Here is a 14,818-nt window from a genome sequence, read left to right on the forward strand (position 1 = left end):
CTGGGTCAGTTTTCACCCTGGCAACAGTGAAATTTAATCTGAATTAGACCGTAAGACGTAGGAGCAGAATTAAGCCACTCGGCCCATCGGGTGTCCTCTGCCCTTCAATCATGGCTGATATTTTTCTCATCCCCATTCTCCTGCCATAACCCCTGATCCCCTTATTAATCAAGAACCTACCTGTCTTAAAAACCTGGCCTCCACAGCCTTCTGCAGCAAAGTGTTCCACAGATTCACCACTCTCTGGCTGAAGAAATTCCTCCTCATCTCTGTTTTAAAGGATTATCCCTTTAGCCTGAGGTTGTACCCTCTGGATTTAGTTTTTTTCCAACTAGTGGAAACACCCTCTCCACGTCCACTCTATCCAGGCCTTGCAGTATCCTGTAAGTTTCAGTAAGATCCCCCTCATTCTTCTAAACTCCAATAAGTATAGACTCAAAGTTCTCATCCTTTCCTCATATGATAAGCTCTTCATTCCAGGGATCATTCTTCTGAACCTCCTCTGGACCCTTTCCAAGGCCAGCACATCCTACTTTAAGTACAGGGTCCAAAACTGCTCACAATATTCCAAATAGGGTCTAACCAGGACCTTTGTTCCTGCTCTACCTATGTCATTGGTACTTAGGTGGACCAAGACAACTGGGTCTTTACCTTCCCGCTCCAAGTTCCTCTGCAGCCCAGATAATGTATCCCGAATCCGAGCACCAGGCAGGCAACACAACCTTTGGGACTCTTGATCTTGGTCACAGAAAGCAGTGTCGATACCCCAAACTGTATTATCCCCAATTACGACTACATTTCTTTTCTCTGACCCCACTCGAACGGCTCCCTATAATACAGTGCTGTGGTCAGTTTGCTCATTCTCCCTTCCCATCACACAGGGAGCAAGAATTTTGAGCCTGTTGGACATATTCAGGGACTGAGGGTTCTGCAATCCTACCTCCTGGATCTCTCTACCCTGCCTCACTCGCAGCCATACCATCCTGTCCTTGTCCACTGGCTGAATTCAAGGTATTTACTCTAAGGGGGTGAATGCCACTGGAACAGTGTCTGGGATCTCTCCCCCTCCCTGATGTGTCACAGCGTCCGAAGCTCAGAATCCAGCTCATCCACTTAGAGCCAGAGTTCCTCGAGCAACCAACGCTTACTGCAGACGTGTTCACTGGGAGCCACAATGGGGTCCACCAGCTCCCACATCCTGCAGGAACATCATATCACCTGACCCTCCACCTCTATTTTATTTGATTAGTTTTCTTAATTTGTTTTTTTCTAATTTATATCTACTTATTACCTCGGTCTCAACACAATGTCTAACCAGTAATTTAAATGGATTTTCAAATTTAGTACAGCTCCCTGTTAACCAATCAAATCACAGCTCTCCTGTGTTGTCACTTCCAAGATTTTTTTAGTCTGAACTCACTCAGTTTCAGAGGATGAAGAGTAGCCCTTACTGACCAATCGGCACTCTCCCCCGCGGGGCCTGCTGACCAATCGGCACTCTCCCCCGCGGGGCCTGCTGACCAATCGGCACTCTCCCCCGCGGGGCCTGCTGACCAATCGGCACTCTCCCCCGCGGGGCCTGCTGACCAATCGGCACTCTCCCCCGTGGGGCCCGCTGACCAATCGGCGCTCTCCCCCGTGGGGCCCGCTGACCAATCGGCGCTCTCCCCCGTAGGGCCCGCTGACCAATCGGCACTCTCCCCCGCGGGGCCTACTGACCAATCGGCGCTCTCCCCCGTAGGGCCTGCTGACCAATCGGCACTCTCCCCCATGGGGCCTGCTGACCAATTGGTACTCTCCCCCGCGGGGCCCACTGACCAATCAGCGCTCTCCCCCGTAGGGCCTACTGACCAATTGGCACTCTCCCCCGCGGGGCCTACTGACCAATTGGCACTCTCCCCTGCGGGGCCTGCTGACCAATCGGCACTCTCCCCCGCGGGGCCTACTGACCAATTGGCACTCTCCCCTGCGGGGCCTGCTGACCAATCAGCACGCTCCCCCGCGGGGCCTGCTGACCAATCGGCACTCTCCCCCCGCGGGGCCTGCTGACCAATCGGCACTCTCCCCCCGCGGGGCCTGCTGACCAATCGGCACTCTCCCCCGCGGGGCCCGCTGACCAATCGGCACTCTCCCCCCGCGGGGCCTGCTGACCAATCGGCACTCTCCCCCGCGGGGCCCGCTGTCCAATCGGCACTCTCCCCCGCGGGGCCCGCTGTCCAATCGGCACTCTCCCCCTGCGGGGCCTGCTGACCAATCGGCACTCTCCCCCGCGGGGCCCGCTGACCAATCGGCACTCTCCCCCGCGGGGCCTACTGACCAATCGGCACTCTCCCCCGCGGGGCCCGCTGTCCAATCGGCACTCTCCCCCGCGGGGCCCGCTGACCAATCGGCACTCTCCCCCGCGGGGCCCGCTGACCAATCGGCACGCTCCCCCGCGGGGCCCGCTGACCAATCGGCACTCTCCCCCCGCGGGGCCTGCTGACCAATCGGCACTCTCCCCCCGCGGGGCCTGCTGACCAATCGGCACTCTCCCCCCGCGGGGCCTGCTGACCAATCGGCACTCTCCCCCCGCGGGGCCTGCTGACCAATCGGCACTCTCCCCCCGCGGGGCCTGCTGACCAAAGGAGCAGGGCTCAGAAAGCTAGTAGTTTTTGCCACCCAATAAACCTGTTGGATTTAACCTGGCGTTGTGAGACTTCTTACTGTGTCTACCCCAGTCCAACACCAGCATCTCCATTCCATATTTCCACCCAACTCTATAAGTCCTCCTGACAGCCAGCAGCACTGCCTGGCCTCTGTTTTTATAGGTTTTTACCTACACTGCCCTGGAACTGATTTGAGTCAGTTGCACAATTAGACAGAGTTTCAGCTGAGAACTGACTCCTGTTTCAAGAATGCACCAACTAAAGTGCAGCTTTTAACTTCCCCATTAATTTAGCTCGCCCTGAAAGCAAGTTTAATGACTACTTACCTTTTTATAACTTACCACTTGAACTCCAAAAGCATTCTCTCACAGCCAGGTAACACTCACAGTGCAGACACAGCAGCACTTACTGGCCTCTGTTTCGAATTGAATTTAAAGGGCTTGTCCTTCTCCACAATATCCCCTCTGGCCACAGTCGTCAACCGGAAGGATTGCCCGTTACACACACGGAAAAGCCATCCATGACCTTAGGACGGTGGTGCTGGGCCCTGAAAGTGCACGCGAGCTCAAGGCGGCTCAGGCGTGCGGTGGGACCCCGTCCGAGCGTTCCCCTGTTCGGACGGAATACCACATTGGCCCGAAGCCTGGACCACCCTCCCCGGGCCAGGTACCCCACAGCGCGAGCCGCCTCGCGGGAATGTCCTCCGTGCCTTTTTCCAGCGCGCGGAGGTGTTTCCTGTACGGGCTGCTGCTGCACACCTTCCACTACCACGTCCTCGCCCGTCGCCCGGACACACCATGGCGGGCCTTGTTACCGCCGGGCGGCGGAGGTCCCTGATGGAGGTCGCTCTACGGAGGGATCTCCCCCAATTACCCCGGGGACCTGGGGTGGAGGGTGCTGCACGCAGCAGTTCCGCACAACCGTAGGACTCACTGGTTCACGGGCTCGCGAGACTGCTCTTTCTGTGGCCTCGAGGAATCCGTGGGCCACGTCTACGTTTCGTGTTATAGATTGCACTTCCCTTTTTGATCTTCTGAAGAACCTTTTATTGGTGTTTTGTTTGTACTTCAGCTCCTGATCTACGGACGCCCGGTGCGGAGAGGGGAGCGTTGGGATGCCAGTCTCCTCGTGAACCTGCTCCTGGGCCTGGCGAGACGCGCCATCGACAGGTCCAGGCAGGGGGCGATCGGGGGTGGGGGCGGGGGCTGTCTGTCCCGACTGTCTGCCCCTGTACCACGGCTACATTCGGGGCCGGGTGTCCCTGGAAAGGGAGAACGTGGTGTCCGCGGGCACAGTCGACGCCTTCCGCACCCGTTGGGCACCGCAGGGGCTGACCCCGACAATCACATTTTGATTTGACGTGTCTTAAGTTTCCTTTGGACTTTTTGTTTCTGTTCCCCCTCCTTTTGGGGAGCTGCCCCCTTTTTCTTCGTCCGAATGTAATTTAAGTTTGTTTACTTGGTTTGACCCGAAAGACCCGCACCCCCCCCCCATTACACACACGGATGTCACTCAATTGGAGTGGGAGTGTAGTACTGCAAATGATTCGTCCAATATAACAAAACAAGGCACATCCTTAAATTCGAGCTACTTTTTAACGTCATGTTTTACCAGCAAAGATGAACATAATCAATTTCCTTTTCAGTAACGTGAGCTGACATCGGTTCAGTAAAGTTGGTAATGGGATGGCATCTGTTTTGTGTTTTTTTTTACAAGCTCCTAGCAGGCGCTCCATTTGGAAGTGTTCCCAGCAAAACCATTCCCGCGGGATACGTCGCATCCGCACAAGACCTGGACACCATCTGGTCACTCGGGGCAAGCCTATTAACATCCTTTATTACTTGACCAATATTGCTGCCCGCTGAATTGCCTAGTTGTTTAATTAAGCCCCGTGCCCCTGTTCTGACTTCCGTTCTGTCCACCACGCAGGGCTACCTCCAATACTCTGTCATGTTTTACGGTTACTATGGCAACGAGAGGAAGATTGGGAGGGCTGGCTATCGCTTGCCGCTGGCCTACTTTATGGTTGGAATGGCCGTGTTTGCCTACAGCTTCGTCATCCTCCTGAGAAAGTAATTATCCTAAACTGCGTTTCCACCTCGAGTACTAACCTGGAATGCTTGGAGTATTTCCTGCTGGTTTTTACAATGTTTCCTTGATTTTTCAGTTGTCATGTTAACAGGGAGGTTTGGCAGAGCGGGGGGTGCAACAACTGGGAGGGGGCAGGAGAGGAAATTCTGATAATCAATGGCTGGGGACGTGTGGGCTGGAATTTTCCGATCATTCGCGCCCCCCCCCCCCTCTTGCTGCAAGCAAGGAGAATTTGCCTTTCCTGCTTGTATTTCTAATTTCACCCCCACCCGTTTTATTCCATACTGGACTTTAGTAAAACCGCGTTTGAACATAGAACACTGCAGCACAAACAGGCCCTTCGGCCCACAAGTTACGCCGATCATATCCCTACCTGCCAGGCCTATCTATAGCCCTCAATCCCATTAAATCCCATATACTCATCCAGAAGTCTCTTAAAAGACCCCAGCGAGTTCGCCTCCACCACCACCGACGGCAGCCGATTCCACTCACTCACCACCCTCTGAGTGAAAAACTTACCCCTGACATCTCCTCTGTACCTGCTCCCCAGCACCTTAAACCTGTGTCCTCTCGTAGACACCATTTCAGCCCTGGGAAATAGCCTCCGAGAATCCACCCTATCTATACCTCTTACAAACCTCTATCAGGCCGCCTCTCATCCTTCATCTCTCCCAGGAGAAAAGATTGAGCTCTCTCAACCTATCCTCATAAGGCACGCCTCCCAATCCAGGCAACATCCTGGATATTTGGAATATTGTGTGCAGTTCTGGTCACCTCACTATAAGAAGGATGTGGAAGTATTGGAGAGAGTGCAGAGGAGATTTACCAGGATGCTGCCTGCTTTGGAGGGTAGGTCTTAAGAGGAAAGGTTGAGGGAGATGGGGCTTTTCTCTTTAGAGTGGAGGAGGATGAGAGGCGACTTAGTAGAGGTTTATAAGAGTGGGATTGATAGAATAGATGTGCAGAGACTATTTCCTCGGGTGGATGTAGCTGTTACTAGGGGGCATAACTATAAGGTTCATGGTGGGAGATATAGGAGGGATATCCAAGGTAGATTCTTTACTCAGAGTGGTTGGGGTGTGGGATGCACTGTCTGCTGTGATAGTGGAGTCGGACACTTTAGGAACTTTCAAGCGGTTATTGGATAGGCACATGGAGCACACTGGAATGATAGGGAGTGGGATAGCTTGATCTTGGGATTGGACATAGCTCGGCACAACATCGAGGGCCGAAGGGCCTGTACTGTGCTGTACTGTTCTATGTTCTATATTCTATGTTCTTATGTTTTATTCATGTGTTTGTTTTTTGTTAACATGATTATTACTAATGTTTACAAAATGTGACTTGAGTTTTTATCCCCGTTGGTGTGAATGTCCTTTCCCGATTTTAAGCTGCGTTGCCAAATGTGAAACCAGTTGGCAACTGGAGGAACCCAACTCCTACCCTCGCTACCAGTCCCTGCCTCCAATCTGGCAAAGAGGAAGTTCCTGTTCTTTATGAGCTGGGGGGGGGGGGGTGGGGGTACAGAGGGGGAGGTGGTACCCATCATGTTCGGCCATTAGATGATTGCACAGTGTCTGGGCCTGAAGCAAAGAAAACAGGCTTGATGGGCCGAATGACCTCCTAGAATACTACCATTGGCTGGCAGGTGAAGGCAAGTACCAACAGCGGGGCTAATACCAGTCCGAGTGAGATCCCCTGGTCCCGGTTGGTTTGGCCTGAGCCACTCCCTAAAACCAGACCTTAAAGGGGCCTGCCGTATCCTATGGCCAACAAGGTGGGGGTTATTATGGATGTAATTACCCAGGTAAGGTGCAGAAGAATCACAAAGCAGGCCTCGTCATTTATACACTGGGGAACATTTTATTATAGACGTGCGTTATTCCACCGTCAGGATCTAGACTGCGCAACTTGGGATCCCACACTGGGAGGAGTTAATCCCCAGGGGTCACCTGACCCCCACTCTTAAAGGAGCAGTACACACCCCAGACCCCAACATACATCATATACGTAGGTCATAAACCTTTATGAGATACTTACCTCAATGAGGAGCAGGAAGCCGCATCCCAACCCACACTGCCCGTAACTCCATATCGGATGCTCCCCTGGGTGGCAGTGGTTAGCACTGCCGCCTCGCAGCGCCAGGGACCCAGGTTCAATTCCGGCCTCAGGCGACTGTGTGGCGTTTGTGTGGGTTTCCTCCTCCGGGTGCTCCAGTTTCATCCCACTGTCCAAAAGTGTACAGGTTAGTTTGACTGGCCATGCTAAATTACCCCTTAGCATCAGGGGCACCTGCAGGGAAAATATGTGGGATTAGTAGGGACAGGGCTATGGGTGGGATTGTTGTCAGTGCAGGCTTGATGGGCTGAATGGCCTCCTTCTGCACTGTAGGGTTTCTATGACTCTTCCTCACTGACCTGTGGATGAACGGCCTAATCTCCCATTGCATCTGTCTGTTCCACCACTCACCTACTTTATGGAAATGAAGCCCCAAATCCCAGTAGCAGCAACATCTCAGTATCCAAGTGTGTGTGTCACGTCCGAATTTCCCACCCCGTCAGTGCGTCTGTTCAAAGGCAGAGTAACTCCCTGATTGTTTTGATGGTTAGAATGGCGAAGAATTCCCGGCTGAGCATGGCCAGTGCCTCCGATGAGAACTACACCTTCTGCTGGAAGATCTTCTGTGCCTGGGATTATCTGATCGGCAACCCGGAGGCGGCGGAGAGCAAAACGGCCGCAGTGATCAACAGCATCCGGGTAAGAGGCGGCCAGCGGCCCATCCCCAGCTGCTAGGATGGTGATCATACAGCCCAGGCAGAGACCGTTCGGCCCATTGTTCCTGACCCGGCTCTTTGAAAGAGCTTTGCAATTAATGCCACTCTCCCTGCTCTTTCCGCATGGCTGTATCATAGAACATAGAACACCACAGCACAAACAGGCCCTTCGGCCCACAAGTTGCACTGATCATATCCCTACCTACCAGGCCTATCTGTAACCCTCAATCCCATTAAATCCCATGTACTCATCATATCAATGTCTCCTCTTCAATTACTCGTCCAAGATCCACTTTTGAAAGTTATTCCTGAACCTGTGTTCAGCACTGTGATCACAATGATGTGGAGATGCCGGCGTTGGACTAGGGTAAACACAGTAAGAAGTCTGACAACACCAGGTTTAAGTCCAACCCATTTATTTGATAGTAAACTCACAAGCTTTCGAGGTTTCCCTCTGCGTCAGGAGAGTTCTGGCCTCAGACAGAGCATATAAAGCACAGACAGTTTACAGATTACTGATTAGAATGCGAATCTTTACACCTAACCTGCTATTCAAGCCTTAAAGTGGCCGACAATGTGAGTGCAAGCATTCTCCAAGGCGGCCTTCACGACACACGACAGCGCAGAGTCGCTGAGCAGAGACTGATAGCCAAGTTCCGCACACATGAGGACGGTCTCAACTTGGGTTCATGTCGCACTATCTGTAACCCCCGTGACTTGCCTGGGTTTGCAAAACCTCACTCACTGTGCTGTCTGGAGACAATACACATCTCTTTAACCTGTGATCAGTGCTCCTTCCACACACATTGTCGGCCACTTTAAGACTCAAACAGCAGGTTAGGTGTAAAGATTTGCATTCTAATCAGTAATCTGTAAATTGTCTGTGCTGTTATACGCTCTGTCTGAGGCCAGAACTCTCCATTCACCTGACGAAGAGGGAAACCTCGAAAGCTTGTGGGTTTACTATCAAATAAATCAGTTGGAATTAAATCTGGTGTTGTCAGACTTCTTACTGTATCACAATGAGGCGCAGTGTTAAACATTCCCTTCATCTCACCTCCGCTATTTTGCCATTATTGTAAATCTGATGATGAACTGTCCAACCATTGCGTTATTTACTCAATCAAAATCCCCCCGTGTCATTGTAATCTTTGTACATTAATGCCAGTGTTTGTTTCATCTGCTGTTGCGAAGTTTTCACACGAGTCTCGGTTACTGGTTGGCTAATACCAAATGTCCTTTCTGTTTCTCGAAGGAAGCAATTCTGGAGGAACAAGTGAAGAAGAAAGACAGAAGCTTGTAGGTATCGGCCAGAGGGAAAGGACAAAAATACAACTTTAACAATCATCTCCCGTAGCAATAATAGGAAGGCAGATTATTATCTGAGTGGGTGTAAATTGAGAGAGGTGGATACCCAGCGAGATTTTAGTGTCCTCATTTGATTTGGCTTGATTTGTTATTGTCACATGTATTAGTATACAGTGAAAAGTATTGTTTCTTGCACGCTGTACAGAGCATACCGTTCGTAGAGAAGGAAACGGGAGAGGACAGAATGTAGTGTTACAGTCATAGCTAGGGTGTAGAGAAAGATCAACTTAATGTGAGGTAGGCCCATTCAAAAGTCTGATGGCAGCAGGGAAGAAGCTGTTCTTGAGTCAGTTGGTACGTGACCTCAGACTTTTGTATCTTTTTCCTGATGGAAGGTGGAAGAGAGAATGTCCGGGGTGTGTGTGGGATCCTTGATTATGCTGGCTGCTTTGCCGAGGCAGCGGGAAGTGTAGTCAGAGTCAATGGATGGGAGACTGGTTTACACGATGGATTGGGCTATATTTTGTAGTTTCTTGCAACCTTGGGTAGAGCAGGAGCCATGCCACGCTGTGCATCAGTCACTGAAAGTAAGAGCACAGGTACAGCTTGTTGTCTAACGAGGGGTATGCACACGGTGGGTCGTGCGTGGGCTGCTCTTGGATGTTTCGAGAGTGGCCTAGTACTTCGCGTCATTTTGTGTATGCTTACTGGACCAGCAGATGGGCACCACGACAGCTCAGTGACTATCACTGTTTGCTGTGCAGATACATGGATTGGGGTCGGTGTCTGTGGGAGTTTGCACATTCTCCCTGTGGTTGTGTGGGTTTCCTCCGGGTGCCCCGGTTTCCTCCCACACCCCCAAAGATGTGCTCTTAGGCTGATTGGTGTAACAAATTGTCCCTAAATTATTCTCCCCTGAATCTGGTTTCCAATGGGGGTACCATAAGCATAGACACGGGTCAAGGGAGGTGTAGGAAAAATACATTGTTAAGATGGCGGCGCGGGCTCGTTGGGCCGAAGGGCCTGTTTCCCGTGCTGTGTTGTTCTTTGTTCTTTGTACAGCAGGCAGTAAAGGCGGCAAAGGGCATATCGTCCTTCATAATGAGAGGATTTGAGTACAGGAACAGAGATGTTTTATGCAGTTGTATAGGGTGTTGGTGAGGCCACACCTGGAGTATTGTGTGCCGTTTCGGTCTCCTTATCTGAGGAAGGATGTCCTTGCTATAGAGAGAGTACAATGAAAATTTACCAGGCTGATTCCTGGGATGGCAGGTCTGTCATATGAGTGGTTTAGGATTATATTCACTGGGTTTAGAAGAGTGAGAGGGGATCAGATAGAAACTTATAAAATTCTAACAGGGTTAGACAGGCTAGATTCAGAAAGAATGTTCCCGATGGTGGGGGAGTCCAGAAATAGGGGTCACAGTTTGAGAATAAGGGCTAAACATTTTAGACCTGAGGTGAGGAGAAATTCCTTCAGCCAGAGGGTGGTGAATGTGTGGATTCATGACTGCAGAAAGTAGTTGAGGCCAAAACGTTGTCTGATTTCTAGAAGAAATGAGATATAGCTCTTGGGGCTAAAGGGATTGAGGGATATGGGGGGAAGGAGGGATCAGGGTAGCGGATGGTATTTTACCATTTTCTTGTCTAAGTGCTGGGTGGACTTGCAACTGGGAGAGTCTCAGATCCATTTTTTGGGCTTGATTTTGGGCCCCCCACCCTCTCAGTACACACACTGGCTGCAAAATTTTGAACGATTCCGATTCTTGCTGCAGACGCCCATGGGCAGGGCTTAACACACCCAAAATTCTACAACTCCGCACGGAGCCTCCAACTGCACACGGGCAAAATAAACACGATGCGCCCCTCCCAGATTCCTCCTGGGCCGGATAATACTCCCCCACCCTCCCACCCCGGTCCCCACAGACATTTACCACTCACCCCCCCCCCCCCCCGCAATATTACTGCCCCTCTATCCCTCCAACCCCTCCCACCACACAGACCGATCGTAGCCCCCTCCTCCCCACCGGTTGCAGGCAGAGTGGCAGCGGGCCCCCTCCACCCCGGACCCACATGGCCCCCATCTCCCAGTGGCTGTGTGATAACCTCCCTCTCTCTCTCCCCTGCCCCCCCCCCCCGCCCCCAATCCTCACTGAGGCACTGATTCCCTCTCCCACACCTACGAGTGCTCTCTTGCCTGTCGCCTCAATGCTAACAAGCAAACTGCATGGAACTTTCTGGAATGCTCTCCCAGACTGCCTCTAGCTGATCTGCCCTAATGAGGGGCAGCTCACCCCATGCCCGACTTTACCAATTTTTTGCGCCCAGAAAGAGTCACAGTGCGATGGTAAAATACCCGCCACTGAATTCGATAATCAGCCACGATCAAAGTGAATGGCAGAACAGGCTCAAAGGGTCTATTCCTGCTTCTGTTTCCTACGTTTCTACACCTATATATAGGTAACTCAATCGAAAATAATCCATCTCGTCTTTTTTCCAGGGCGGTGATCGTAAGTTTAAGGATTCTCGCCAATATCCTGGTGCTCCTGTCGCTGGCCGGTAGTATCTACATCATTTACTTTGTAGTCGATCGCTCGCAGGAGCTCGAGCGGACCAAGGTTGAGTTGACGCTGTGGGAAAAGAATGAGGTACGGGCCTGTCCTCGTGACTGTTTGATCTCCCTGTCCTATCGTTGAGCTCACGCCCGGACTGCTTTCTGTTCAGGTGAGCGTGGTCGTTTCACTCATCACCATGATTGCCCCCTCCGTGTTCGAACTCGTGGCTCAACTTGAGATGTTGCACCCCAGAACCACTCTCCGCTTCCAACTGGCCAGGTAACTCACCTCTTTTTCCACCCTCAGCCTTAGTACTCCAGAGAAAGGCTAAATCAGTTTGCTTGCTGGCACTAATTTAGTCATTCATTTATGCCGAGTCTATCAAAACGTGAACTCTCTTTCGCGTTAATGTCAAGTGAAGTTGAGACTTGGTTAACTGTTTAGGGTAGGATCTCTCCTCTCAGAGCCAAGCCTCAGAACTTTGAGACAGTTGTGTGTAACCCCTCCTGTGAAACTCTGCTGAATGCAGAGATGGAGCTGAATTGTTAAATATCGGAAACGTTTGGCCACATCTTCCCATCTCCGGATGATCGGAGACCGGACATATCCCGGAAGATACATTATGGGATCTCACGGAAGCCCCAAAGCAAAGTCTCCGTGGGGAATTGCCTGAACTTCCAGCAGGAGTTCCTAATCCCGAAATTTCCGACAATTCCAATTTATTCATCAGGATAGTTACCCAGAAAATTATAGACGGAAAAGATCTAATCAAACTGCTGAGTAACTACACCGCTGACCACCACCCCCACTCCCCCCTTATCATCCCAACTACCCCTCGACACCCCTGACTCCCCCTAGTTCGATCGATCCAACTCTGCCTTGACCCCCGCCCCCCCCCCCACAGCCCCCTGAACCCCGTCAATCTGATCTAACTAGCCCCCCACACTTGACTCCCCACAATACTCCAGTTGCTGCCTGACCTGACTTCAAATCCCAGGGGAAACCCATGCGGACACGGAGTGAATGTGCAAACTCCACACAGACAATGACCCAAGGTCAGGATTGAACCCGGGTCCCCTTGGCGCTGTGAAGCAGCAGTGCTAACCCACTGTGCCACCCCTGCCCCCTTACGCACACCAACTTAGATGATGAATGGGATGGATAGGATAGAGGTGGAGAGACTCTTCCCGCTCAAAAAAGACAGTAGGACTAGGGGGCACAGCCTCAAGATAAAAGGGGGGCGGTTTAGAACGGAGTTGAGGAGGAACTTCTTCACTCAAAGGGTGGTGAATCTCTGGAATTCTCTGCCCGTTGAAGTGGTGGAGGCTGCCTCGCTAAATATTTTTAAGACGCAGGTTGATGGGTTTTTGACAAGAGAGGGGATTAAGGGTTATGGGGAGAAAGCGGGAAAGTGGAACTGAGCAGCGACAGATCAGCCATGATCTTATTGAATGGCGGGGCAGGTTCGAAGGGCTGGATGGCCTACTCCTGCTCCTATTTCTTATGTTCTTATGTTTTTTTTTATGTTCTTAACTTCTCTCTATAGCTTTCCAAAGAAATTTTAGCACATTTAAACTTTTTACTTACCAGAGCAGAGCAGCTAGTGCTGTCCAAGTGTTTTCTGCCTGGATTCACTCCACTGCTCTCTGAGAGGGTCATTGTTCCAGTTTAAGTTTATTTATTATTGTCACAAGTTGGCTTACATTAACACTGCAATGAAGTTCCTGCAAAAATCCCCGAGTCGCCACACTCTGGCACCTGTTCGGGTACACTGAGGGAGAATTTAGCATGGCCAATGCACCCTAACCAGCACATCTTTCGGGAGGAAACCGGAGCACCCGGAGGAAATCCATTCAGGGAGAATGTGCAGACTCCACACAGTCAGTGACCCGAGGCTGGAACTGAACCCGGATCCTTGGCACTGCGAGGCGGCAGTGCTAACCATTGTGCCACCGTGCCGTTAGGTTGGTCCTGCAGAACCTAGCGTCAGAAGATGGTCCAGGAAAATCAGAGGAAGATAAATTTGTAGTCGGAATAGGGGGTTCCAATCCTAATCAGAAGATCCCGGCTGTTATTTAAAATAAAACAGCAAACACACAGGGCTGTAACTTCAGACATGTCAAACGATCTCAGATCCCATGTTGAGATTTGATTGTTTTTGCTAAAGAATAGAATTTCTTCACCTCTTGTAACAGCTGAAGATTTCACCCAATTCCAATTTAGTTTAGCAGTTGGTGCTAGACAGTAAGAGGTTGAATTTTCTAGATGATTTGATGGGGACATATTCACTGCAACCTTGCAAAGATCTGTTGATCCTGGGTGTGATTTTCGGGTTTTGGGCCAAGCGCGATGGGAAACGGGAACCACTGTATTCCTGTTATTTTCTCTTTGTTGAATGTTTTCTCTCTCTCTGTGATGCAGGGTGTTAGTCCTGTACTTGGGCAATCTCTACAGTTTGATCATTGCTCTGCTCGATAAAGTGAACAGTATGAGCATGGCGGTAAGCATTTAAACTAAAGATTATTTGTAAAGCATTTAAACTAAAGCCTTTGTGATTCCAGTGGAGGAGGCTAACCACGGGAGCAGTGACTTAACCTTTTGACAATCGCCGTGTCAGAGTGAATTCTCCTCACTCGTTTCTTCGTCCCAGCTTTGCGTGGGGTTAGGATATATCGGGGCACGATTTCAGAAACAACGCCCAGATCGCTAGAGCCTGTTCACGATTTATCATGGGGCAATATGCTGGTGCCACTGGGGAAGGTTTAATTATCTCAGCGGGGGACCAGGAGAGGTGATATCAGAAAGGAATACCAAGATGCACACAAAACTGGGAGAAGCAGATAGTGCTGGATTTGAAATAGTAAGTTATTAGGTGGGTTCAGAGTGAACCTAAAGAAATAGGAGCAGGAGTAGGCCATCTAGCCCCTCAAGCCTGCTTTGCCATTCAATAAGATCATGGCTGATCTGATAATGGGTTCAGTTCCACTTACCCGCCTCTCCCCATTACCCCTAATCCCCTATTTGGTTAAAAATCTATCCACCTGTGACTTAAACATATTTAACAATGTAGTCTCTACTGCTCCATTGGGCAGAGAATTCCAAAGATTCACTACCCTCTGGGAGAAGAAGTTCCTCCTCAACTCTGTTCTAAATTGACTCCCCCCTATTTTGAGGCTGTGCCCCCTAGTTCTTGTTTCCATTCTAAGTGGAAGTAAACTCGCTGCTGTCTAACCCTTTTGTTATCTCATGTTTTTCTATAAGATGTCCCCTCAACCTTCTAAACTTCAATGAGTACGGGCCAGGTCTACTCAATCTCTCCTCATAAGCTAACCCCCTCATCTCCAGTTTTAGTAATAGATACTGGGAATTGCAGAAAGCAGGTACAGAATCGAGGGAGCGATGGCTCATTGCTAGCCTGGGTTAAAATGCATTTCTGGTCTGGATT

At 50.7% G+C, this 14,818-nt stretch overlaps 1 protein-coding gene across 1 annotated transcript in view; it reads left to right on the forward strand.

The window, feature by feature from the left end:
- The window catches only part of tmc3 (transmembrane channel like 3), a 65,641-nt gene that overhangs the window by 13,909 nt on the left and 36,914 nt on the right, over positions 1-14,818 (forward strand). The window contains exons 6-12 of the mRNA XM_080214091.1: positions 4,362-4,460; positions 4,575-4,717; positions 7,346-7,493; positions 8,766-8,809; positions 11,319-11,466; positions 11,543-11,652; positions 13,795-13,873. Of these exons, the coding sequence (XP_080070217.1) occupies positions 4,362-4,460; positions 4,575-4,717; positions 7,346-7,493; positions 8,766-8,809; positions 11,319-11,466; positions 11,543-11,652; positions 13,795-13,873 (771 nt within the window). The remainder of the gene's footprint in view (positions 1-4,361; positions 4,461-4,574; positions 4,718-7,345; positions 7,494-8,765; positions 8,810-11,318; positions 11,467-11,542; positions 11,653-13,794; positions 13,874-14,818) is intronic.

The sequence above is a fragment of the Carcharhinus amblyrhynchos genome, chromosome 28, assembly GCF_965287045.1.
Source record: "Carcharhinus amblyrhynchos chromosome 28, sCarAmb.v2.hapA, whole genome shotgun sequence".
Classification (NCBI taxonomy): Eukaryota; Metazoa; Chordata; class Chondrichthyes; order Carcharhiniformes; family Carcharhinidae; genus Carcharhinus; species Carcharhinus amblyrhynchos.